The 27,646-nt window shown below is 43.3% G+C and overlaps 1 protein-coding gene across 1 annotated transcript; it reads right to left on the bottom strand.

The window, feature by feature from the left end:
* Nucleotides 1–372: 372 nt before the first annotated feature.
* lrrc23 (leucine rich repeat containing 23) lies at nt 373–27,443 on the bottom strand. Its single transcript, XM_034086332.1, has 8 exons — nt 27,067–27,443; nt 2,003–2,112; nt 1,756–1,876; nt 1,527–1,668; nt 1,257–1,387; nt 1,007–1,143; nt 698–902; nt 373–601 (listed from the first exon to the last, which is right to left on the bottom strand). The coding sequence occupies exons 1-8, from the start codon at nt 27,151–27,153 to the stop codon at nt 572–574; spliced, it is 963 nt and encodes a 320-aa protein (XP_033942223.1). The 5' UTR covers nt 27,154–27,443; the 3' UTR covers nt 373–571.
* Nucleotides 27,444–27,646: the final 203 nt, after the last annotated feature.

The raw sequence follows: 27,646 nt of genomic DNA, 5'->3' as shown, positions 1-27,646 counted from the left end.
TTCCTGGTTACGGCAACAGTACTATGTTAATGTGTGGCAAGTAACATTAACTTTATTAGAAAGATTGTATTATCAGAAATAATGTGCATACTATGTATTTGTATTACAGTTTAGCTCAGTGTATAAGACTAAACATAAGAAAGGATTTCCACACAAATCCATTGCATGTGCCTGTCTCTTTAACGCTGAAGCTGGATGGCTGCCAACAGCAATATGGTGGTGGATTTTGCCCTCTCATCCTTACTCAGGATGCCGCAGGCAGCACAAGGTTCAAACACACTCTTTTTCTCTGCCTAGTCACTGAAAGGTTGCTTTGTCACAGCTTGACTGTCAGCATTTTCTCCCTTTATGTCAATAAACACCACAGAAATAAACGTTTTCAAATGTTTATTATTGAAAAAATAAATAGGCTGTTAGAACATGACAACAATAATCCATAATGTAGGCAACACATTTACAGATACAAATACAAGAAACTCAAAATATACAGTATACTACAATACGTTTCAACACACCCACCTACAAACACCAACCCAGTGTTTTCAAGGTAAAACACTTCCTCATTGCAATCTTATGGCCCAGACATTTCCTCCTTCAGTTCCTGGAATGAAATACATGCAGTAAGAAACAAAACAACAGAGCAGAAATGTATGCCTGACCATGCCAAATAGAGAAATAAGGTGTGTCTTAGCTTTACCTTGATTCTCTCCTTGGCCTGAGCCACCTCCTCAGGGGAGACAGGATCTTTGTCAATTCGCTCCAGCTGTGTCAGGAGCATCAGTACACTCAGCCTGTAGTCTGTCGATTCCACCAGAGGATTATCAGTAAGCACCAAAGCGCGCAGAGTTTTTGACACAAGTGCGAGGCTTTTCAGGGCATTCTCTTCTAATATTGCATTGCCTCTAAGGGAGAGAGACGGGAGCATTTAGGATAAACAATCTTGGATATATAGATTTCCTTGGTGTTTTACTGCCTTGATGACAGTCTATGTTGTTCACATGTGTACCTGACATTGAGGTATTGGAGACACTTCATGTTGGGACTGAGGCCGTCCAGAGTTTCTAGCTGGTTGTCTCGAAGGTGAAGTGTGGTGAGGCGTTCCATCCTCTCTAAACCCTCCAGATGCTTGATAACATTTTGGGCCTGAATGGAAAGTAAGACAAGTTACAGGCAGTCGGCTGAATGAGATTGGTGTTAATGGCTTAACCTCATCAAATGTGTTTGTTATATTTATCAAATGGTAGTTTTTTTATTACCAGATATAATTGCTGCAGGTTGGGAAGGTTAATGCCATCAGTGGTATCCAACTGGTTTCCCCTCAGCTCCAGAGTTACCAAGTTGGCAAAACAGCCACTCTGAAAACCGTTCAATCTCTGAATGCCATTACCTGCCAGAGTTCACAAAATGTCAAGATATCTGTTTTATATCATGCAGATGGTAAGATTGTCTTGCGTCAATCGACTAAATGAAAGCCCACCATTATAATAGAAACATCACATATTCTGACATGAAACCAACAGACCAACCTGTAAGATTGAGGCTCTCCAAGGCAGGCCCAACCAGGCCATCCAGTTCTGTTATTCTGTTCCCTGCCATACTCAGCCGCTGCAGGTAGGTCAACTGAGCAAAAGGTTGCCCTTTGAAGCTTGCAACAGCATTATTGTCAACCTATTGAATTAAAGATGTTCCATAACTTTGAATGAATTTTACTACAGGCCCCAGAGATCAGAATGAATACAGAAGACGAGTCCTTGCCTTCAGCCAGAGCAGATGGGTCAGAGATTCCAGATGAGAAAGATCAGTCAGCTGGTTGTTGGATATATCCACGAAACGTAGGTGGATAAAACTTCTGATTGAAGCAATGTCATTCAGTCCTCTGTGGAGTGACAAAAAATTGAATACAATCAAAAACATAGCCACAGATGAACAATGATAACCTGAAAATTAGTATTACCAGTCAAGCAAAGGCAACCCATTTAGCTCTGTATTTTTGTTCCCTTACTTGTCTATTAGGTCCACTTTGACGAATGCATGTCCAAGTCCATTTCCTGTTCGGCAAAGCAATGAGAGCCCCTGACCAATGGTTTCTTTTGTCAAATGGCAAACCTGTACCTGTGAGAGGAAATACATCACAGGATTATACTTCAAAATTGTTGTGGTGGAGCTAATTTACAGTGGATCAAATCTACCAAAGAACCCCACCAATGTTTGTATGCGGTTCAGCCCAGACACAAGCTCCTCTTCATGATAGAGCTTCAGAGAAACTAACTTTTTGCCATAGATAAAGCCTACCATGTAGACATTCATGTGATTTATTTACAAATAATGCTGTAACTCTTTTTAATAAGGGTACTATATAGCTACTTAAGTTATGCTTTATTGATGCATGGCTCATTATAATTTCATGGCAGGCTGTTTCATGGATTCACATTGCTCAACAAATGATAGAGCTTTATTGTCTCCCTTAGGAGAAATTTGTCTTGGGCATCGAGATAATACACATAAAACATTCAGGTCAATCAGTCATAGATACAGAACAGAGATCACATATCACATGGCAAAGAAACAAACAAGAAACATACAGGTACAGCACTTTCCCTATTGCACATATCCCTATTGAACATTCATAATCAAAAATCTATAGATCACACTTAATATATCCCCAATATGGCAAATAATGAATGTCACTTCACAATTATTGAATAATGCTAGCTACATTACCATGTTTCTGCTCAGCAGCATATTAACTGTTCAGTTCTCCTAGAAATATGAAGTTTGTTTGCCCAAAACGCTTTCAGTTGCCACATTTACAATAGGGGTTGGAATGTTGAGTTGTTATTTTCAATATTACATGAGTTATATAAAGTGTTTTTGTTTAAATTGGAGATAAGCATTGTAAAGAATAAATCGCTACAACCAAATGTGTAATTTGTGATATTTGACAATATAAATACAATTTGATTAAACCAAAGATTATCTACAGGTGCCACTTAGGGGTGTAACAGAATTCATGGTTCGGTACTACTTTGGTTCGGTACGGGTTCGGCACAACAAGAAAAAGAAAAGAAAAATCCCAAATGCATAATTCCAGGTTTGTTGTTATTTATTTTTTGAATAGTAGTGCAAGTTTCAGTTTAAAAATAAGGAACTCTAACATTTTGAATAATTGCACTGTTAAAAACAAACCACAAACAGTACTCCACACCCCGGGGGGCCGCCAGGGGGTGCCAGGGGGGTCGCGAAATTGTTGAGGGAAAGGGAAAAAAGCAATAGAGTCTGGCTGCAGACAAGGAGGCGGATCCTATAGGGGCGTTTCCTATAGGGGCGTTTCCTATAGTGAACGACGGGAGCCGGCTCTCGCCCGCGAACGAGCCGTTTTTGTTTTTGCGGAGGGATCTAGATCGGCATAAAAATAAGGAACTCTAACATTTTGAATAATTGCACTGTTAAAAACAAACCACAAACAGTACCCCACACACTCAGATGCCCAGATTATCTATAATGGCTGATGTCAAACAAAAAGGTTCAATAAGCTGTAAAACTAAAAAGAATGTCTTGAAAATATTACATCATAAACAATAAGAAAGTGTTTCAAGAGCGCATAGCCGTTGAAATATGTATGCCAATAGCTTTCGTTATTTATTTTGGTCTCACGGCTTTCATGTCTATTGGCTTCTTAAAAACAGCAGGGATAAGCTGTTGAACTGCTGTGTTGTCTTTTGCCGGGGTCCGGTGATTGGCAAATCTGGGTGATGCCTTCTGATATGATTTAGCATGTGTTACCATTAGCATACTACGGAGCTACGGAGCCCCATAGGGGACATGGAGAAGAAAAAAAATAATAATTTGAACAAAAAAAAAAAAAAGTTTTGCGAGATATCGCAAAACCTTTGCGAGATCTCGCAATACTTTTGCGAGATCTCGCAAAACCCCTTTGCGAGATCTCGCAATACTTTTCATTGAGTACTTCCTGGTCAGTTCGGCTGCAACGGCAACACAGAAACCAAAACAATGGAGTGGTTCATCGATTTTACTTTGAGCTTGGCCTTAAATATAAAGATATAACATCAGTGCTTGGCAATAGGCATGGGTTTCACACATAGACTGTATATATAAAAGGGTTTCACATAAGTGAAGACACCTCAAGAAAACACTCAGAGCGAGGGGACATGCACGTTCCTCTGAGCTGAGTTATTGACAGATTCGAATTTCTCGGATCAATAACTCATGAACATAACGTTGTAAAAATACAAACAACATGCCTTTACAATCATAGCAAGGTAGACAACGAGCTACAGAGTCGTTTTTATCAGAACAGTTCGATACGCGCCGTCATCCGAGCTAAACATCAAGAATTGGTCACAATCTGCAGCTTGAGGAGGGAGAGGAGTGCTTAGGGACCGTCTACAAACTGCAATGGGGTTTTGCGAGATCTCGCAAATCGCAAAACTTTTTTTTTTTTTTTAAATAAAAATAAAAGTTTGTAGACGGTCCCTAAGCACTCCTCTCCCTCCTCCAGCTGCAGATTGTGACCAATTCTTGATGTTTAGCTCGGATGACGGCGCGTATCGAACTGTTCTGATAAAAACGACTCTGTAGCTCGTTGTCTACCTTGCTATGATTGTAAAGGCATGTTGTTTGTATTTTTACAACGTTATGTTCATGAGTTATTGATCCGCGAAATTCGAATCTGTCAATAACTCAGCTCAGAGCATGTAGTTGTAGCAGTGCATGTCCCCTCGCTCTGAGTGTTCTCTTGAGGTGTCTTCACTTATGTGAAACCCTATATATATAGTCTATGTGTGAAACCTGTGCCTATTGCCAAGCACTGATGTTATATCTTTATATTTAAGGCCAAGCTCAAAGTAAAATCGATGAACCACTCCATTGCTGTGGTTTCTGTGTTGCCGTAGCAGCCGAACTGACCAGGAAGTACTAAATGAAAAGTATTGAGAGATCTCGCAAAGGGGTTTTGCGAGATCTCGCAAAACATTTTTTCTTTTCCTCCATGTCCCCTAGGGCAGGGTTTTTCAAAGTGGGGGCCGCGGCGCCCCGGGGGGCCGCCAGGGGGTGCCAGGGGGGACGCAAAATTGTTGAGGGAAAGGGAAAAAAGGTATATATATAATATATATATAAATTGATATGTTTTTTTAGATGTTATTAATAATTGCATATCTATCAATCTATGTGTCCTTTGATGCCCAATTGTTTAATATATTAAAAAAAAATTAAACAACACGACCGCCAATCATTACATTACATTACATTGCATTTAGCTGACGCTTTTATCCAAAGCGACTTACAATAAGTACATTCGACCAGGAAGACACAACCTTGAAGAAAACAGAATCATATAAGTACATCAGGTTTCATAGAGCCAAGTATTTCAAGTGCTACTCAACTGGCTATAGATAAGCCAGTCCTTTATTAGTATATAAGTGCTCTGTTAGCAGTTCTTTGTTAGTAATTCTATCGCTCGAGCTGGAGTCGAAAGAGATGAGTTTTCAGTCTGCGCCGGAAGGTGTGTAAGCTTTCTGCTGTCCTGATGTCAATGGGGAGCTCATTCCACCATTTTGGAGCCAGGATAGCAAACCCACGTGTTTTTGCTGATGGGAACTTGGGTCCCCCTCGCAGCGAGGGTGCAGCGAGTCGTTTGGCTGATGCAGAGCGTAGTGCACGCGCTGGGGTGTACAGTTTAACCATGTCCTGGATGTAGGAAGGGCCAGATCCATTTGCAGCATGGTATGGAAGTACCAGTGTCTTGAAGTGAATTCTAGCAGTTAGCGGAAGCCAGTGAAGGAAGCGGAGGAGCGTATTGGTGTGGGAAAATGTAGGAAGGTTGAAGACCAGACGAGCCGCTGCATTCTGGATGAGCTGTAGAGGTCGGATGGCACATGCAGGTAGACCAGCCAGGAGGGAGTTGCAGTAGTCTAGGCGTGAGGTGACGAGAGCCTGGACCAGAAGCTGCGTCGCTTTCTGGGTCAGCTGGGGACGTATCTTCCTGATGTTGTAAAGCGTGTATCTGCAGCAACGGGTTGTAGCAGCGATGTTTGCAGTGAAGGACAGGTTGTTATCTAGGGTTTTAACAGTTGGATCAGGGTATTGAGGTGTTTCCTTGCAGTCTGGGTCGGGGAAACAACAGAGGTGCCGATGTTGATAGTCAGGTCAAGAGTGGGACAATCTTTTCCCAGAAGGAAAAGCAGTTCAGTCTTGTCAACGTTGAGCTTGAGGTGATGAGCGGACATCCACTGAGAGATGTCAGCTAGACAAGCAGAGATGCGTGCGACGACTTGGGTCTCTGAGCGGGGAAAGGACAGAATTAATTGGGTGTCGTCAGCGTAGCAGTGGTATGAAAAACCATGCGGGCTAATGACAGATCCGAGCGAGTTTGTGTACAGGGAGAAGAGGAGGGAACAAGAACAGAGCCCTGAGGGACCCCTGTAGTTAATTGACAAGGGTCGGACTCGGACCCTCTCCAAGTAACCCTGTAGGTACGGTCTTTGAGGTATGAGGTGAGGAGGGAAAGTGCAGAGCCTGAAACTCCAAGTTCTTGGAGAGTGCGAAGGAGGATCTGATGGTTCACCGTGTCGAATGCAGCAATGGACAGGTCCAAAAGGATGATGACAGAGGAGAGGGATGCTGCTTTGGCAGTGTGCAGTTCCTCAGTGACAGCAATGAGAGCAGTTTCTGTGGAGTGACCTGCCTTGAAACCAGACTGGTGCGGATCCAGAAGGTTGTTCTGATGGAGATAACAGGAGAGTTGTTTAAAGACAGCGCGTTCAAGTGTTTTAGACAGGAACGGGAGTAGAGAGACAGGCCTGTAGTTTATAACATCAGACGGGTTGAGAGAGGGTTTCTTTAGGAGAGGGTTTACTCTTGCCTCCTTGAGACTGTTTGGAAAGTGACCAGAAGTTAGAGAAGTGTTGATGAAATGGGTGAGAAACGGTAGAATATCAGGAGCGATAGTCTGAAGGAGGTTTGAAGGGATAGGGTCCAGAGGACAGGTGGTAGGGCGGGCAGAGGTAATGAGGGTAAGAACCTCACTTGGCGAGAGAGGGGAAAAGGAGGTTAGTGTGCGGGTGGAAGGAGGGTCTGGTGACCCAGCGGTGAGTAAAGGTGAGTCAGAAAAAGAAGAGCGAATATCATCAACCTTTTTTTCAAAGTGGTTAACAAAGTCGCTTGACAGAAGTGAGGAGGGGGAGGGGCTTTGAGAGGGTCCAAGAGGGTGGAGAAGATGGAAAATAGTTTTTTAGGATTGGAATAGGAAGATTGGATCTTATCTTGAAAGAAAGTGCTTTTTGCCTGAGAGATCGAAGCAGAGAAAGAGGAGAGGAGAGCCTGATAGGTTAGGAGGTCGTCGCGTTGTTTGGATTTCCACCGTTTCCGCTCTGCTGCCCTAAGGACGGTTCTATTAGCATGCAGTGCGTCATTTAGCCAAGGAGCAGGAGGGGACTGACGAGCCTGCCGAGATGTGAGAGGACAGAGAGAGTCCAGAGAGGATGAGATAGTAGAGAGGAGAGTTTCTGCAGCAGAGTTTTGAGGCAGGAGTTGGAACGAGTCAGAGGAAGGGAGGGCTGAGAGCACCGATGAGGCAAAGGTAGAGGGGGAGAGGGAACGGAGGTTACTGCGGACAGGTGCAGGATGAGAAGAGATTAGTTTGTTATGTTTGGAAAGGGGTAGAGAGAATGAAATGAAGAAGTGATCAGATGTGTGGAGCGGGTTTACAGAGAGGTTAGAAGTAGTGCAGTTCCTTGAGAATATGAGATCAAGGACATTGCCAGCTTTATGAGTTGGTGGGGACGGAGACAGCGAGAAAGCAAAGGCGGTTAACAGGGATGTTAGTTCGTCTATCTTCCCCGTCTGGAGGTTGAAGTCTCCGAGAAGTACAGCGGGAGGGCCAGTTTCAGGGATGTGTGAGAGGAGATTATCAAATTCCTCCAAGAAGTCCCCCAAGGCGCCTGGTGGACGGTAGAGAACAACAATGGTTAATTGTATAGGATGGGTTACTGTGACGGCATGGAATTCAAAGGTGGAAGGAGTGCAGTTAGGTAGCTCGAAGAGGGAAAAGCTCCAATCAGAATCGAGCTGTCGCTACTGAGAGTGCTGAGTTGCTGTGTGAACACAAGCTAGCTACCTCCTGCTAAAGGATAAAATGGACAAATATCTTAAAAGAAAAACACCATCTGACGATCAGAATGAAGATGTCCCGGCTGCAATTCACAGCCACGGAATACCTGGCCGTCTAAAACTCGGAGGTATGAGCCATCATACATAAAGTTTGGTTTTACCGCGGCAAGTAAGAACGGCCGTGATGTACCTAAATGTGTTCTCTGCCTCGAGATCCTTGCCAACGAGTGTCTAAAACAGTGTTTCTCAAACTTTTTCATACCAAGGACCACTTAACCAATAAATAAACACTCGCGGACCACCTAACTCCACAAATATAAAAAAACACATAGTTTTTCTAGAACAGATTACAAATCGCCTGAAAATGGTACAAACAAGTGGCAACATGTGTGATGAAGGTGTTGTGCTGGGCTATATCATGCATTCGAAAGTTAAACTTAACCTTGCTCCATTGCGGAGATATCCCCGCGAGAATGCGGAAAACTTAAATTGATTAATTAATTTCAAATGTGAAATGTTACCAATATACTCACGGACCACTAGGGGGCGCTCTGCCGCGCTCGCGGACCACACTTTGAGAAGCACTGTTCTAAAGCCATCTAAACTTGATCGACATCTCAAACAAAAGCACCCAGCTGAAGCTAATAAATCAATAGACTTTTTTAAAAGAAAAGAAGAGCACCGAGTGATGCAATCGGCTACTTTTAAGCAGCAAGCCGCCGTCCCTGAGCTGGCCTTGAAGGCATCATTTTTAGCATCATACCACATCGCCCGTGCAAAGAAACCGCACACAATAGGAGAGGATTTAATTCTACCAGCTACCATCAATATTGTTCGGGAAATGCTAGGTGAGGATGCTGCCAGCAAAATCAACGCAGTACCACTCTCAGATAATTCTGTGAGCCGACGGATTGGTGACATGGCTCAAGATGTATCTGCTCAGCTTTTGGAGCAAGTGAGAGCTAGCGAATATTTCGCTCTGCAGCTGGATGAGAGCATGGATGTAGCAAATGTCGCAGAATTGCTTGCATACATCAGATTTATTTCAGAAGACAACTTTGTTGAGGAAATATTATTTTGCATAGCACTGGAAGGTAGAACCACATGAAGAGACATTTTCCAAGTTTTAGATGAGTACATCATCTCAAACGGACTTGACTGGTCTCGTTGTGGTGTGTGCTCAGATGGGGCAGCGGCTATGACAGGCAAAAAAAGCGGAGTGACAGCTTTGATAAAGCAGAAGGCCCCAAATGTAGTGGCAACGCACTGCATGCTCCATCGGGAGGCACTTTTTGCTAAACGAATGGATGATGAACTACATCAGATACTACAGGAAGTTATACAAGTAGTGAATTTCATAAAAGCTCGGCCCTTAAAACACAGACTGTTCGCTATCTACTGTAACGAGATGGTCGCAAAGTTTGAAGGGTTACTGCTCCATTCCAACGTGCGCTGGCTTTCCCGTGGGGCGGTGCTGAATCGTGTTTTTGAACTGCGTAGGGAGATCGGTGAATTCCTCTCTTCTGAAAATCATCAACTGGCTGGCCGTTTTTCAGATGCCTCATGGCTCCGGAAACTTGCATACATGTCGGACATATTCCAGCATCTAAATGTCCTGAATAAGAGCATGCAGGGGCGCGAGACGTACATATTACATGTGCAGGACAAAGTACAGGCTTTTACAAAGAAAATCGCCCTGTGGTCGACCAAACTCAAGGAGGGAGTGACAGAAATGTTCCCACAGCTTCACCAAGCGCTTCTGTCATCCGGTGCTGATCCAGGCACCATTTCACCACTGATCCAGTCGCACCTTGCGCACCTGCAGGGATATTTCAAAGAATATTTCCCTGACCTGGAAGACAACTCAAATCAAAACTGGATAAGAAACCCATTTGCCCCAGGAGTAGGTGAGAGTATGTATCGTATGTCCCAAGAGAGACTCATAGACATGGCGAATGAATGGGAGTTGAAGGTGAAATTTCAAGCTGTTTCACTCCCACAGTCAGGACCGGCCCTCGGCATAGGCAGTATAGGCGAATGCATCAACCCATAGGGGGCGCCGAAAATTGGGGAGGAAAAAAAAGTAAAAAAAAAGTTACATTTCATAACAACACAATTTCCCGATTTTGGATCAACAACATACATCTTATTATCTTATAGTAACAGAACAGGGTTTCCGTTAGCCGGTAATTACCGGTTTTTAGCTGGTAAAATTTATAAAAAACCGGTAAATTCAAAACCTGATGGTCAAAATGTCTGGTAATAATTAGGGAGGCTCCGATCGATCGGCCGCCGGTCATTATCAGCCGATATTCACTCTTAATAGTTTGATCGGCAGAGTTGGGTGTAACGCGTTACTTTGTAACGCGTTACTGTAATAATATTACTTTGTCGGTAAAGGCAGTATAGGCAGTATAGGCGAATGCATCAACCCATAGGGGGCGCCGAAAATTGGGGAGGAAAAAAAAGTTAAAAAAAAGTTACATTTCATAACAACACAATTTCCTGATTTTGGATCAACAACATACATCTTATTATCTTATAGTAACAGAACAGGGTTTCCGTTAGCCGGTAATTACCGGTTTTTAGCTGGTAAAATTTATAAAAAACCGGTAAATTCAAAACCTGATGGTCAAAATGTCTGGTAATAATTAGGGAGGCTCCGATCGATCGGCCGCCGGTCATTATCAGCCGATATTCACTCTTAATAGTTTGATCGGCAGAGTTGGGTGTAACGCGTTACTTTGTAACGCGTTACTGTAATAATATTACTTTGTCGGTAAAGGCAGTATAGGCAGTATAGGCGAATGCATCAACCCATAGGGGGCGCCGAAAATTGGGGAGGAAAAAAAAGTTAAAAAAAAGTTACATTTCATAACAACACAATTTCCTGATTTTGGATCAACAACATACATCTTATTATCTTATAGTAACAGAACAGGGTTTCCGTTAGCCGGTAATTACCGGTTTTTAGCTGGTAAAATTTATAAAAAACCGGTAAATTCAAAACCTGATGGTCAAAATGTCTGGTAATAATTAGGGAGGCTCCGATCGATCGGCCGCCGGTCATTATCAGCCGATATTCACTCTTAATAGTTTGATCGGCAGAGTTGGGTGTAACGCGTTACTTTGTAACGCGTTACTTTGTAACGCGTTACTGTAATAATATTACTTTGTCGGTAACGGAGTAGTGTAACGCGCTACTTTTATAATCCAGTAATCACACTACAGTTACTAACATTGCCCCGACATGCGTTACTTCGTTACTTTCTAAAATCAGTCATAATCAAACCTCAACAAACACCTGCAAAGAACACATGCTAGGTGAAGCTAACGCACATAGCCGTTGTTTATTTATATCACACACACACACACACGTAGTTCTTCTTCTCTGTTTTCCGGTTGTTGCTTGTTTTGAATGACGAATACACACTACCGCTGCCTGCTGGTAAGGAGAGTTATTGCCACTCACGCATGCGCAGTTCGTACGTGCTCGGCTGAAGTCTGGCTCCAGTGCAACACATGGCCAACACGCAGGAGAACACGCTGACGCAACAGCGTGAGCAGAGATAGACTGCGCAAAATATACAGATAGCAGGAGACAGAGGACAGCCACGGTCAGATAGCAGGAGACAGAGGACAGCCACGGTCAGATAGCAGGAGACAGAGGACAGCCACGGTCAGATAGCAGGAGACAGAGGACAGCCACGGTCAGATAGCAGGAGACAGAGGACAGCCATGGTCAGATAGGAAAACATTCAGGAGCTATCTGGATCAGTCTTATGCGACAATGGAAACTGAACTAAAGAGAACATTTGAAACTTTAGCAGTCTGCGTGATCTGCCTGTAGGGAGGGGCGGGCCGGCCCTGCGAGTAAAGTAACGAGTAAAGTAACGAATTACTTTATGTAGATAGTAACGAAGTAGTGTAATATATTACTTTTTTTTAAAGTAATATGTAATATGTTACTTTTTTTTAGTAACGACCCCATCTCTGTTGATCGGTGCTCTCTATAAAGGCCGATCAGGAGAGCTGGATCTGATCGATATGGACATAAACGCGAGTGAAGTGTAACCGGACGCGAGAGAGAGCTCAGATCAGCTGCTGAGTCTGACCGAGACACGCAGCTCTGCATAATCACCTGAAGCCCCGCCCTCTGTTTAGCGAGCTGCAGGAGCTGCATGAGAAACTGACGGGCTGTCAGGAGAGAGAGGGAGGGAGAGAGGAAAAGAGAGGATCCGTTTCTCCCGTGTTATTATTCAAATGTAATGTAAACTTCTGAATAATGTACGTTATCTACTACAAGTAGTTTGTTTGAATGTAATAATTATGTTGTTTGTTGTTTGTGGAATAATGTATTGAAAAATTAATCTGAATTGTTTCGATCTGTTACGATTATAAACTGAAGCAATATAAAAATGAGCCCCCGTGAACTGAGTTTTAAACATCAGCATATCTGCTCATAGTCCGGTAATTACCTGCTTACGGACACTCTGCTACACAACTCTTATTATTATTATTGAAATATCACCGGTAAGTTTCAAATTTGTCCGGTAAAATAAATTCTGCCCGGACATTTGACCGGCGAGAAAAAATCCTAGCGGAAACCCTGTAACAGAACTACGCCTATATTGCGTACAGCGCCCATAAACTATGGCACACCCCCCCCCAAATCAAGTTGAACTGCCCCAGTAAAAACCAGAGGTTTACGTGAAATTGTTCTTTTTTTAAAATAATGGTTTTAGTGTGCAATTATAGGTTTTAATTTTGTATTTGTGTTAATTTGGAATACATCTAACTCCCAAAAAACGTACACAGCTTCTGTGTGCTTTTATTAACATTGGAATGTACTGTGTAAGCGGCCGCGGGGGGAGAGCTTTATAGAGCTCTCTACTGAAAGACTGAGCGGCTCTGATAACCTCAGCTCAGTGAGGTAAAGGCACACCTTTATATGATCATTATAGTTATAAAAAAATAAGAGAATAGGTGAAAAACAGGTATAAAATACTATATGACAGTACAAAAAAGTTGTTATTAATAAACAAGAATACAGTTTGAAAGGGGAGTGATTTGTAAAATATCCATAAAGAAAAAGAAAATCTGCTTAGAGTTCTGTTTCATATGGGTGTTGAGAGATGTATCCATAGATTTCCTAATGTTGCTGTCAAAGTACACCAGATTGATGCTTTTAACTTCAATATTAAAAAAAAAAGTCTTCCCGGGAGTACATGCCCCCGGACCCCCCTAGAGGAGGTGAGGTCCCCCCCCCCCCACTTAAATCATGTTCAAATGGAAAGAAAACTAGATACAGTTACAGTCTTTCTGTTTTGGTGGTCATGCCACAACCGTGCACGCGCGAGTCATAGTAAGTGTAAGTGTCTGCATTGGGGGGGGGGCGCCAGCTAAAATCTTGCCTAGGGCAGCAAATTGGTCAGGGCCGGCCCTGCCCACAGTACTGGCTTTATGTCAAAAAAGACTATCCTGCACTGGCTGAGAGAGCTCTTAAATCCCTGCTTCCATTTGCCACCACATACGTCTGCGAGTCTGGCTTTTCTACATTGAAGGTATTGAAAACAAAGCACAGAGCACGTTTGCAAGTGGACAATGACATTCGTCTGGCACTGACAAACCTAAAACCTAGGATTGATAAACTGTGTAGGAGGAACCACCAAGCCCACTCCTCCCACTAGTGAGGGAACAGGTATAGACAAAGAGACACACATAGAGAAATGACAAGGACTGTTTATAACTGAAGACACACTGAATGTAATGAATAAATGGCAAAACAAACAAAACATACTGTACATGTTAACTATTAATATTACTGTTGAATAGTATGTATATATATATATTATTAAGACAGAAATAACTTTAAAAAATGCTCAAAATATATGTTTATTGTTCATATTACTGTTGAATATTATATTATTAAGACAGAAATCACTTAAAAAATATGTAGGCTACTGTTGATATTACTGTTTAATATTTTGTTAAGAATATTTGTAACAGAAGACACAATGAATGTAATTAATGGAAAACAAAAGATAAAAAACAAAAAATGTTTACTGTTAATAGAAGAATATCTGATTATTAATTATTAATAAAAAAAGATATGAAGAATATTTATTAAGAAGCTGTATGTTTAATTTCTTACATTTTCCATCATAATGTACACATCATTATGGCATGGCAACGTTTGGGAACCCCTGCCCTAGGGGGCTCCGTAGCATACCGTACTGCTGTCTAACAACGCCGACACACCGTCCTCGTCCGATCCACCACTCGCACTTCATCGTTATTGTAACCCACAGGGAACCCGAAATGTTCCCACACAGCTGATTTAAAAGAAGCAGGTGGGTTCTAGCTCCTGTGTGTTATCTGAAATTGCCATACTACATTTTCTTCTTGTATTTTGTTCGTTTTGTTGTTGTGTTTTCTTCTTGTTCTTCATTTGTTGTTTAAGGGCGGCTGGCAGCATAGTTTAGGCGCAACACCGCCCCCTGGATTATAAATAGTGTAATGGATACTGCCCTGAATGACAGACCTTTTTCCCACTCGTAAAAAAAAAGGCGTATAGAGTGGCGAAGTCACGCCCATCTACTTCCGGTCCATGGGACCCCGGAAGCAGAAAATTATACATTGAAGTCAATGGAGAGAGAAAAGTTATCTTTTGATCCCGTTTGAATTGTGCCACGAATGACACCTATTAGACCCTCCAGAAAAACGCGCTTCTGCGATCGCAGAAATTACCGCATAATCAGCAAAATGGCGCATATTTTTAAAAAGCCGCATATTTATCAAAAGGCCGCATAATCCCCGCATTTTTCCACACAAAGTTGAGAAAAAAAAAGTGAACTCGTCTTGATGATGCGCAACGTCATCAGCTCGCGCATCACAGAAGGTAAACAACACCGTAGAGCTCACACGAGAGTTTCTCTTCACCAAGATGAAAAAATCTAATCCATCTCATTTACCGACGAACATTTCTGCTAAAGACCGGGCAAAGCAGTACCCCGATGCCTGGGGGGAAACTATTCTGCACCCCGTGCAACTGTGTTGGAGAGCATAAGAGAAGATCCACGGTGACGACCCACTTTGATTCATTCAAACATTCGAAAATGCTTTCTGCTGCTGTGGACAAGAAAGCCAAACAACTCACGTTCACCGAGGCATCAACTTCCAAAACCCTTTCGAGGGCTACAAGAAACGAAGTGAGTAGCCTACAAGATTGAAGCTGGTTAGATAACGAACGAGTAAATGAAAACAGAATGAGGCGGAGAAGTGTGTGTGTGTGTGTGTGTGTGGGTGTGTGTGTGTGAGAGAGAGAGAGTGTGATTAAAATAGCCCAATTGCTTTTACAATAAATAAACATTGAATGTGTTTAATTGAATAGTAAAGGGGTTTAACGTTAGTGACAGGTTGTGTGTGAGAGAGAATACATAAATAAGACAGCCCAATATTTATTTTTTCCGCATATTTCGCAACTTTCCGCAATTTCACCGCATAAAATCACATAAAACCCCGCATGTTTGATCGCATAATCAAGGATTTTAGCCCGCATAATCAAGGATTTTAGCCCGCGTTTTTCTGGAGGGTCTAGGTTATGTGGATTAAGCCTTGGATTTTCTTATTGGAGTAGGTCAGTGATGGAATGATATAGCTTGATACTCCACCTATCGTTTAAACCAGCATCATGGCAATGTTAAGCTTTCTTGTAATAAGAGTTGGAAGAAGTACTCAGGCAGATCTTGTACTTAAGTAAAAGCATGGGCGTAGGAAGCATCCTGAATGTGGGGGGGGGGGGGGGGCACTTTTAACGGGGGGTGTGGGGGTCCCCCACCACGAAAAAAAATAGATTTCCTGTATTCTGGTGCATTTTAACAGGTGGTTTGATACTTCTATGTGGCTATACTAGCATGAGGGAAATGATGGGTGCATTTTGTAATTTCATCCAGTAGTAAAGAAAGGAAACATATTTGATTATTAATTCAGAGCCGATTTGAATTAATAAAAAGCAGTTTAAATGCCCCGTTGTACATTTATATACAACAATAAATATGTGTGAGTGCATTGAGAGATATTGTTGTGGAGAGTCATTTATATATAAATTGCAAAATACATTTGTGAATCCTTCTGTGAGCATTTATTAATATTGAGACTGATCTGACTCCATACAGATGTGAAGTTCACCTAGGAATGGTATCATTGACTTAAATGTTCAAATAAATGTTGCTCTTCTGTCTATATTGGTCATATGATGCCCCTTGACTGAAATGTTTCCTGTTCAATATCCCCACTGATTTCCTTAACATTCTGGGATGAGAGTCCACATCACAATTTACTCTAAACTGTCATTTCCCTTTCATCACTCACCTCAGCAACGGACCTCTCTCCACTGTCCCTGTGTTCTGCCTCTGACTCACTCTCAAGATGTCAAGAGAGGTGGTGAAGTGATCATTATTTATTGAGCAGTATACTCTTTCACATTGAACCATAACAAATCATACTGAATGTAAATACAACTGACTAAAGTAAGTCCCAGTCTGTGACATTGGACATTTTGAAGACTCAAAGCAGTAGGTAGAATAGTAGCTAGTCTATGTAATGTGCACAGAAAATAAATAGTTAACTGAATACTGGGATGGAAATGACCTATAAGCACTGAGTAAAACATAAACACACACAAAAAGCTTCTGAATGATAAGAAGTATAATTAAAACATAATGCACATTACCATTTTGAGAGAGAGTACCGAAGTTAAAGAACTCAGTTCAATAATCTCTTATTGAACTGAGGCTCCAGTAAAACACACTGACTGCGTCTCGGACATGTTATGATCATATGGGGATATGGTGTTACATGAGCCCAGAGAGATCGGGTTATTCATGTTCCCTGTTTACATGATACATACTAGTAACCTGGCATGTCGATGCCTTTTCTCATCTAAACTATTCAGTATTTGTATCTCTCTATCATGACATAAAGACGAAACTCCTCTCCAGAAGTGAGACGCTTTTGCCGCCGCCGCCATCACTGTTAACTGATTAACTGCTACCAGCTGATGACTTACTTTCCTCTTCTTTAAAAAAAAATCCATGTTGTCTGGGGGAGAAAACATATCAAACCAAGAGATTGTCAGCTGTATGTGTTGGGTATAGTGTCGCTGTATTAACAATGTCCTGAACATTTGGTGTGTGCCTTACCTCCGCTACCGGCATCACTTCATACAACAGATCTGAGCAACCTGATCTCACCAGAATGCGTGACTCCACCACGACTCCTTAACACCACAATGCGTGGTGGAGTCACGAACTTTGTTACATTTGCGTGTCGGCACCACGCAAACAACCCCAATGTAAAGTGAATGAGGCTCCTTTGTCGTGGTGCACACACGCATTTCTACAACGTGCATTGTGTGTAATGCAACTGTTAATTTTATTAAATTAGTTTGTTTTTAAGGAAGGCCAGAGCTTCAGCTGTGTGAAATAGATTGTTCCCTTCAGTTAACGTTATTTAAAAGATAATGATCATGTCTTGTATTACGAGCGTCCATTCCCATTGGATAACGGAGAATTTTACACCCGGAAGTAAGTAGCCTATTCTCCTTACTGTCGATTGATTTTACAGTGATATCTGCACTACTCATCGACTAAAAAACACCAAATTGTCCTTGTTAATTACACAACATTGATTGGTTTGAATTGTGTGCAATGCTTTTGTATTTTCCCCCTTCGATTCGGAGAAACAAATATTTTTTACTACACTTTTCTACTACACTACCCAGAATCCTCAGCTATCGTTTGGGACTACACCATGAACCCCGTGATCAGTCCTCAAGTTCTTTGATTGGTTGACCTCCAACTGCATTCCATATGAAAAAAAACGTTTCGTAAAAGAGAAAATCATACTTTATTCAGCAGTGCTTGCTTTACTCTTTGATAGTCATCACATGAATGCATTGTAATAAATGGTTTGGCTGCATTAAATATTACACATCTGTCTTAGTTCTTTATTTATCTACAGAGATCGGGCATCAGAATACACCGGAAACTATTCTTTTACCGTTCTGTTTTAATTTCACAATAAAGTTAGTAGTAATATTTTGTTTTGATATTATTGTTTTTTATTAACTACTAGACGACTGGGTCATGTTAAGACCATCTTTTTTTGGTTGCTATGGGTTTTTTCCATCGCTTTTGTGTTACAAATATCAAAACAATAACAAAATAATATTCGTCGTAAACTAAACCGGAAACAGCAGTATATTTTATTTTGTTAACACTGTAAACTTGACAGCCTTTTAACCTATGCTTTTAACCCAAACCACCTACTGGTTAAAGCACGTTATTACACGTTTAGAGTAATTGCAATGCAGGAAGATTGTGTTGCTTTTTAATGACTGTTTAAAATGCCTTTTTCTTAATGTCTTTCATTTTTGTAACGCACTTTTGAATGTGTTATTGTTATGTGTTTGTGCCCTGATCAGGCGCTCCTAGTGTGATGTGTCATGTCTAGCTGTAGTTTCCTGTTATGGTTTTGTAGTCCTTATCGTTTCTCCTCCAGGTGTACCCATTTGTAATTAACCCAGGTGTGTCTTGTCTCGTCATTACCTCATGTATAAGGATTCTGCTTTCCCCTTTGTCTGTGGCTGATCCTGTCTGTGCAGTACGTGTTCTTGTCTGTCATTACTTTATATTTCCTTTGTCCAACCATGGTGGTAATTATTAATTAAATTCTTCTTTTGACTACTTCGGCTACCGTCTCCTTTATTATGTTGCCTTGACTCGACATTGAGCCTGCTAACAGTCAATGGTTACGTAATATGGGGGCTCGTGCCAAACTGATTTGAGCAGGAATTTGGTGGTGGCCGCTGAGCTTAGTCCACACTTTGAATTATGGTTGACAGTGTCGTGTGTGTGGCCCATGTTTTATACCCTCTTGGTAAATAATTCTCCAATAAGGAGCGTTTTCATCCAGCTAGGGCAGCTGGACCATTTTCTATGGTTCCTTCCTTCGCCTGGAAGATATACCGTCTATGCTGGTCGGGGTAGTAGGAAGACCCTGTCAGGCTCCTCCTAGGCCGGCGTATGTCAGCTAGTTAGTTATATAGGGGGTCTGATAGTGAGGGATGGAAACGTTTAAGGGATGGGCCTTAGTTTTTTTTTTCCTGTTTTGAACACACGACAGTTGTTAATCTCTTGCGAATAATTTTGAGTGTGGATGCTTCAGAAGGTCATACCGGTGCTCTTCTCTATTTAGTGGGTAGCGGTAGGGGAGCGGTGGCCAGAGTTATTAAGAACAGACTGTACAGACGTGTAGGGTGAAGCCGGTTTTGTTTGTTTTTTGTGTATATGTTAATTGGTTGGTCGTATATGCTGGTGGAAGCGGGATTGGTTCTTTAGTTTCTTCCTCCCCCGGTGTGACGGTACTAGGGCAGGTATGCCTGTGAAGGTATGTGATGTTGTGGCTAGGCCAACGGTCAACGTGTTGAGCTTGTGCACTAAGGAGGAATTATCGGGGATAGCAGAGCATTACGGTGTCAGGCTTGCCCCGAGCATGAAAAAGCAGCAGCAGCGGTTAGCGCTGGTGGAGGCTTTGACCGCCATGGAGGTTATGGAGTCTGTGGGCAAACCTGAGGAGCAGGAGGTAGTCACATGTGACCCGGTTTCGGAGAACCAGGTTTTGCTGAGGAAGATGGAACTAGAGTTTAAATTCGAGCAGCTGAGACATGCAGAGCGGTTATGCGCTCGGGAAGCGGAGGAGGCAGAACGTGGGCGTGTGCATGAGCTTGAGCTTGGAAGGCTTGGGGTAGAGGCGCGGGCAGTGCATCTTGAAGCTAGGTTCGATGCTACTAGGCACCTACGTCTGGTCCCGCAATTTTACGAGAAGGATGTTGACAAATATTTTTCTATGTTCGAAAATATAGCCACAACTCTGAAATGGCCTAATGACCAGTGGACATTACTTCTCCAGAGCGCACTCACCGGGAAAGCACAACACGTTTACGCGTCACTTTGCCCAAACACCCAGGATTACGCCGTGGTGAAGGCTGCTATCCTTAGGGCTTACGAGCTTGTGCCGGAGGCGTATAGGCAGAGGTTTCGCGCTCTTAGAAAGAACAATGTGCAAACCTACGTGGAGTTTGCTTACGAGAAGGAGCTGTTGTTTGATCGTTGGTGCGCGTCGGAGAAGGTGGACACTTTGGTTAAGATGCGGGAACTCGTGCTTCTTGAGGAGTTTAAGTCATATTGTTTGCCCGATAATGTGGCGATGTACATTAATGAACATAAGGTGACTGAGTGCTCGGTGGCTGCGAGCCTGGCGGATGAGTTCGTGTTGACGCACAAAGTGCACTTTGACAGACCTAATTATCCCGTGCGCAGGGTGGAGAGTAGACCGAGGTGGGACTTGGGTGACAGGCCTGTGGCCTCTGGCGGTGGCAGTGTGGGCCAGGTTGCTGAGCGGGGAATGAGGGGAGAAATGCGTGAGTGTTACCACTGTGGTAAAAAAGGCCACATAAAGGAGAACTGTTTTGCCCTTACCCGTCCCAGTAAACAAATATCGTTGATAATGACACCCACACCCACACACACATCTCTGAGTAGGGATGCCCAAAGGGGTGAGGATATGAAAGCGTACTTACCGTTCATCAGTGAGGGGTTTGTATCCTTGTCCGGCGAAGGGGTGAAGGTTCCTGTGACCATATTAAGGGATACGGCTGCGTCCCAGTCATTTATTCGGAGAGATGTGCTGCCTTTTGACAGTGGTTCAGAGGTGGATGCTGGGATGACTGTCAGGTCTTTTGGGATGCATGTCATGGAAGTTCCGCTTCACACTATCCATCTTACATCTGAGTTGGTGTCGGGACCAGTGGTAATTGGGGTGGAAAATTGTTTTCCTGTCGAGGGCGTATCATTAATCCTCGGGAATGATCTGGCAGGGGGTAGGGTCCTCGTGAAGGCAGAGGTGACTTGTGTGCCAGCAGAGTCTGGGGCGGTGGACGTCCTGGCGGATGCGTATCCGAGGGTGTTCTCCTCATGTGCAGTCACGCGGGCCATGGGTATTAAGGCTCTGGCCGAGGAAAAGGACGACGTGGACTTGTTTGATACCATCATAGCGACTGTTAACGGGGTGCCTGAGTTTCGTGACCCACTTATGGATAATCCCCAGGGTGCAGTACCACGGGGGCCTGAGGTGGAGGGGGCGCTCCCGGGGCAACCCGACTTGTGGCCATCATCTCAGTTTGTTCCTGAAATTGCCCCTCTTGAAGGTGATGCTGTTCTTCCATCTATTCCAGCCGGTCTCAGCCCTTTACTGCCCTCTACTTCCTCGTGTGAGTCTGCCAGTAGCGCGGCTGGGTTTTCTTTTGCTCGTGAGGAGCTTATCGCGGAACAGGGTAGAGATCCAAGCCTGTCAGGCCTTTTTGCGAACACAGCAGGAGTGGGAGAGAGTGAGATTTCTAAAAGTTGCTATATCCTGAGGGACGGGGTATTGCTGCGTAAATGGTCTCCTAGCCTCGACGCGTCAGCGGAGAATGATTGGAATGTGGTGACGCAGGTTGTGGTTCCGTTTAAATACCGTCACGATATTCTGTGTTTGGCTCACGATCACAGGCTCGCAGGACATCTGGGGGTCAATAAGACGTATGATAGAGTGCTGCGTCAATTTTTTTGGCCAGGGTTGAAACGGGATGTGGTGCAGCACTGCAGGGGGTGTTCAACGTGTCAGGTGGTGGGTAAACCTAACGGGGTCATTCCACCGGCGCCACTCTACCCTATCCCGGCAGTGGGGGAACCTTTTGAGAGGGTTATCATTGATTGTGTAGGGCCACTCCCTAGAACCAAGGCAGGTAATAGCTTTCTTTTGACCATTATGTGTGCCAACACACGGTTTCCGGAAGCAATTCCGCTGAAACGGATAACGGCCAAAACAGTGTCACAGGCCTTGGTGAGGTTTTTCTCCGTTTTTGGTTTGCCTCGCGTGGTACAGTCCGACCAAGGTACGAATTTTTTTATCCCGCATCTTCTCGCAGGTTTTAAAGCAGCTGGATATATCGCATAGTTTCTCTAGCCCATATCACCCACAATCCCAGGGGGCTTTGGAAAGGTTCCACTCCACGCTAAAAACAATGCTTCGGGCGTTCTGTCGTGACACGAAGGACGACTGGGATGAAGGGGTTCATTTAATGTTGTTTGCCGCAAGGGAGGTGGTGCAGGAATCTTTGGGATTCAGTCCTGCAGAGCTGGTATTTGCGCATTCGGTTAGGGGGCCGCTTAAGCTGCTGAGGGAGAAGTGGTTGGGGGAGAGCGAGCCGAAGAACCTGTTAGACTATGTCTGTGGCTTTAGGGAGAAGCTGAAGAGGGCATGTGAACTAGCGAGGACACATCTGAGTGACACACAGGGGAGGATGAAGGGCTGGTATGACAGGAAGGCTCGGGATAGAACGTTTGTGCCAGGGGAGAGGGTTTTAGTGTTGTTGCCTGTCCCAGGCTCCAGCTTACAAGCACGGTTTAGTGGGCCGTACCTGGTTAGAGAGAAAGTAGGGGATTTGGACTACCTGATCGAGACACCGGATCGTGGGCGGAAGACTCGCTTGTGTCATGTTAATATGATTAAGCCATATTATGTGAGGGAGCCTCTGGTGAATCCTATTGACAATATTGTTGTGCCCTCTGCGAGTGTGTCCACTGTGCCGGTGTCAGTTTGTATGTTGGCGCCATCTAGCGTTGATGAGAGTAATGACAGTCTTTGTTTTTCAGAGGGGGTTGGAGAACTGGAAGATGACGTCATTATTCCGTCCAAGGCGGTCGTGGAGGGACGGTTGACAAACACTGAGTCATTGATCACTCTTGACTGTCATCTTGGCCATTTATCAACAACGCAGCGAGATGATATCAGGGGTTTGGTTGGGTCTCATTGTGAGCTGTTCTCCGATATTCCTTCGCGCACTAACGTATTACAACATGATATCGATGTGGCGGAGGCATTACCCATTAAACAGCACGCGTATCGCGTGAATCCATATAAGCGGGCACGGTTACAGAAAGAGGTGGAATACATGCTCACTAACAATATCGCTGAGCCCAGTTTCAGCCCATGGAGCTCGCCGTGCTTGTTGGTTGATAAGTCAGACAAGACAGATAGGTTTTGTACGGATTTTCGCCGAGTAAATGACGTGACTAGGCCTGATAGTTTTCCATTGCCCAGAATGGAGGACTGTGTCGACAGGGTGGGGAGTGCGTCTTATGTAACCAAGCTGGATTTGCTGAAAGGATACTGGCAGGTGCCACTTACGGATCGCGCTAAACTAATTTCTGCGTTTGTGACACCTGACAGTTTCCTGCAATATACGGTAATGCCGTTTGGTATGCGCAACGCGCCTGCGACTTTCCAGAGGCTGGTGAATCGTGTTCTGTCAGGCGTAGCTAATTGTGAGGCCTATCTCGATGACCTCGTCATCTATTCTGACGATTGGGAGGGGCACATGGTTAGTTTGCGGGAAGTTTTTGACCGGCTTGGTCAGGCAAACTTGACCCTGAACCTGGCCAAGTGCGAGTTTGGCAGGGCGACCGTCACCTATCTTGGCAAGGTAGTGGGGCGGGGGGAGGTCCGCCCTGTCCACTCCAAGGTGGAGGCGATACTTGGCTTTCCAGAGCCTGCTACACGTCGGGACCTCCGGTGTTTTCTGGGGATGACGGGGTATTATAGGGGTTTTTGCAGGAACTTCTCAGCGGTAGCTTCTCCCCTCACAGATCTCTTGAGCCCGAAGATCCCATTTCAGTGGACGCCTAGGTGCACTTTTGCGTTTCAGCAATTAAAGTCCATCCTGGTCAGTGCTCCTGTCCTCGCAGCGCCTGTGTTCACAAAGCCTTTCAAGTTGGCTGTGGATGCTAGTGAGCTGGGCGCAGGCGCGGTACTTCTGCAGGACGATGACGGGGGTATAGAACATCCGGTGTCGTATTTTTCTAAAAAGTTTAATATACACCAGCGGCGCTATTCCACAATTGAAAAGGAGGCTTTGGCCTTGATTTTGGCTCTCTCCCATTTCGAGGTGTATGTCGGTTCATCCCAGGTACCGATTAAAATATACACCGACCACAACCCGTTGGTCTTTATAGGCAGGATGCGGAATTCGAACCAGCGGCTAATGCGCTGGAGCCTTTTCCTGCAGGCCTTTGATGTTGACGTGGTTCACGTCAAGGGCAAGGACAATGTGTTGGCTGACGCGCTATCACGGCTCTAGACAGGGTGAGGGGGTGCTATTTATCCTTGAGGTGGTGTGGGGGTTATGGCCGCTGTTTATGTTCATTCCCCCATTTCGCCTTGGGGTTATGGACATAAAGTTGGGTGTGGGGGTGTTATGTGTTTGTGCCCTGATCAGGCGCTCCTAGTGTGATGTGTCATGTCTAGCTGTAGTTTCCTGTTATGGTTTTGTAGTCCTTATCGTTTCTCCTCCAGGTGTACCCATTTGTAATTAACCCAGGTGTGTCTTGTCTCGTCATTACCTCATGTATAAGGATTCTGCTTTCCCCTTTGTCTGTGGCTGATCCTGTCTGTGCAGTACGTGTTCTTGTCTGTCATTACTTTATATTTCCTTTGTCCAACCATGGTGGTAATTATTAATTAAATTCTTCTTTTGACTACTTCGGCTACCGTCTCCTTTATTATGTTGCCTTGACTCGACATTGAGCCTGCTAACAGTCAATGGTTACGTAATAGTTATATTTTATGAAAACATTCAAATATTAAGAGTACATACAAAATAGTGGGAAAATAGAAGGTCAATTATATAAATATAGAATAGAAAATATCAAGAAGATACTCAAATGATATTTAGAGTAAAACAGTTTAGTGCCTTAAGGCTTTAATTAAAGAAATGTGCAGAATACGACAGTGTAATGGTGGAGGTACACACACATTGATAGATGTCTTGTAATGCACTGTTGATGAACCTGTGACCCAAGTTGTTCATTCATTGCATAACTACACTGTTGTGTATATGATATGTCAATAAACCTTAGAAAATCTTGAAAGGGATGTGCAAAATAGCAATTATATACAGTCTTTAATGAACTATTAGAGAATAACGAGTAATGAATATGCTTTAAACGGATCTGCAGATAAATATTTAGTCTTCTCAAGCACCAACTATCAAATATCTCGCCTGATTGTTGGCACTTGACAATCACCTTCACTGCATTTCATTCAGGTGTAACTAAAGTCTGATTTAAGGGTTGTTTATATTTCACATCATTAATCCAAATCTGTAAAGTAACTAAAATAAATGTAGTGGATTAAAAATACCAGGTTAACCTTAAAGAAAGCCCTCAGGATTATAAAAGACCACCATCATCACCCCAGCCACAAACGGTTCTGTCTGCTGCAGTCTGGCAGGCGGTACCACAGCATTCGGACTAAAACCACCAGACACCGAGACAGCTTCATCCCACAGGCCAGAAGACTATTAAACACCTGAACTTAGAAATAACATTCATCTGGCTGCTACTTAGAAATTATTTATCTAATATCATATGCCAATCACTTGTATATAGACTCTTATTGCACTATTTCACTATTTTTTCTGTGCATCGGTTTTATTGCGTAGCACTGTTGGAGGAGCCTGTGACCTAAGGGGGGGAGGGGGTAGGACACGTTCGATTCCTGTTTTGAATAGTGTGCCGTAGATGGGTTTCATTCCATTTCAAAGTCCTTTTGGACGCTCTGTGTAAACGTCGCGCATCCAATCACAGAGGTTGAGGACTGATCACGGGGTTTGTCAAGCTAAGCACATGGTGTAGTCCCAAACGATAGCTGAGGATTCTGGGTAGTGTAGTGTCTTCTGCCGTCCAAAAACTCCGAAAATATATTTGTTTCTCCGAATCGAAGGGGGAAAATACAAAAGCATTGTACACAATTCAAACCAATCAATGTTGTGTAATTAACAAGGACAATTTGGTGTTTTTTAGTCGATGAGTAGTGCAGATATCACTGTAAAATCAATCGACAGTAAGGGTAATAGGCTACTTACTTCCGGGTGTAAAATTCTCCGTTATCCAATGGGAATGGACGCTCGTAATACAATACAGGGGACATGATCATTATCTTTTAAATAACGTTAACTGAAGGGAACAATCTATTTGACACAGCTGAAGCTCTGGCCTTCCTTAAAAACTAACTTATAACTTAACTAACTTGTAATTTAATAAAAATAACAGTTGCATTACACACAATGCACGTTGTAGAAATGCGTGTGTGCACCACGACAAAGGAGCCTGATTCACTTTACATTGGGGTTGTTTGCGTGGTGTCGACACGCAAATGTAACAAAGTTCGTGACTCCACCACGCATTGTGGTGTTAAGGAGTCGTGGTGGAGTCACGCATTCTGGTGAGATCAGGTTGGATCTGAGCTGTCCAACTATAACACTCCTTGAACATGCGCGCGCTATGTGAGAATCTGCCTTGGTACAAAGTAGCAGTGAAAACATGGTACGGAGTTTCATTGATTTGGGCATTCTCTCAATAAGCAAGTGGAATGGATTTGATAGTGAAGCACTGACACAGCGCTCTACAAAGTGCGGCGAGTGGATAACCAATTCACAGACTTTGCACATGGTAAAAGTGGGGGGGGGTCTACAATAATCATTTGAAAAAGTGGGGGGGACTTGTCCCAACCTCATATAATGGCTGCGACGCCCATGAGTAAAAGTAGAAATACCAAAGCGTAGGAATACTGTCTGTTACAAGTAAAAGTCCTGTACTTAAAATGTTACTCAAGTACAAATACATAAGTATTGGCATCTATATAAGCTCGTTAAGTAAAAAACGAAATATATGCACAATCATACAATATATGTTCCAACTTCCAGGTTAACTTTCTGCAAAACTAGTTAATGGCGTGTGTCTGCGTTTCTTCTGTTATCTCTCAGGTCACCATTACCTTCTCTTCTTCGTCGGTTGCTTCTGGTTGTGTTTCTTCCTCTCCCTCTACATCCGACAGGACTGCATCTTCATCTTTCTCAGACATCCTTGTCAATTTCTCGTCTTTTAACAATGTGCAGCTTGTCAGTAGGTATACATCAGGCGTTTAACTAGGTCCAACTGCACTGAGTTTAGCCAATAAACAAACGACGGATTTAACTCAACTAGTGGGCCTACTTTACATGACAAAGTTATAGTAGCTAAACCGTTAAATTGAGTTAAGCTTAGTAACTTTACATTAAAAAATAATAAAGAAAAACGTAACAAATCAAATAGAGGTAAGTTATCTGGTGTTACTTGATAAAGCTAACTGCAGCGGACAAAGTATAGCGTCTGTTGTTGTTACCATGGAAACTCAACAGCCATAGCACAGGTGGGTTAAAGACAGAGGTGGAAAAGTACTCAGATCTTCTACTTACGTAAAAGTATTAGTAAAAAGTAAAAGTCCTGCAATCAGAATGTTACTCAAGTAAAAGTAATTAAGTATCTGCATCAAAATATACTAAAAGTACCAACAGTAAACGTATCCATTATGCACA

Source organism: Pseudochaenichthys georgianus, chromosome 7 (genome assembly GCF_902827115.2).
Source record: "Pseudochaenichthys georgianus chromosome 7, fPseGeo1.2, whole genome shotgun sequence".
Lineage (NCBI taxonomy): Eukaryota > Metazoa > Chordata > Actinopteri > Perciformes > Channichthyidae > Pseudochaenichthys > Pseudochaenichthys georgianus.
This window is presented reverse-complemented; position numbering and strand designations above follow the sequence as displayed.

Excerpts from the sequence above, each read along its gene's own strand:
- lrrc23 (XM_034086332.1), bottom strand. The coding sequence starts at position 27,153 with ATGTCTGAGAAAGATGAAGATGCAGTCCTGTCGGATGTAGAGGGAGAG. Across the intron at positions 903-1,006 it reads CTCCAATACCTCAATGTCAG|AGGCAATGCAATATTAGAAG; the intron begins GTACACATGTGA and ends TCTCTCCCTTAG. Across the intron at positions 602-697 it reads AGGCCAAGGAGAGAATCAAG|GAACTGAAGGAGGAAATGTC; the intron begins GTAAAGCTAAGA and ends ATTTCATTCCAG.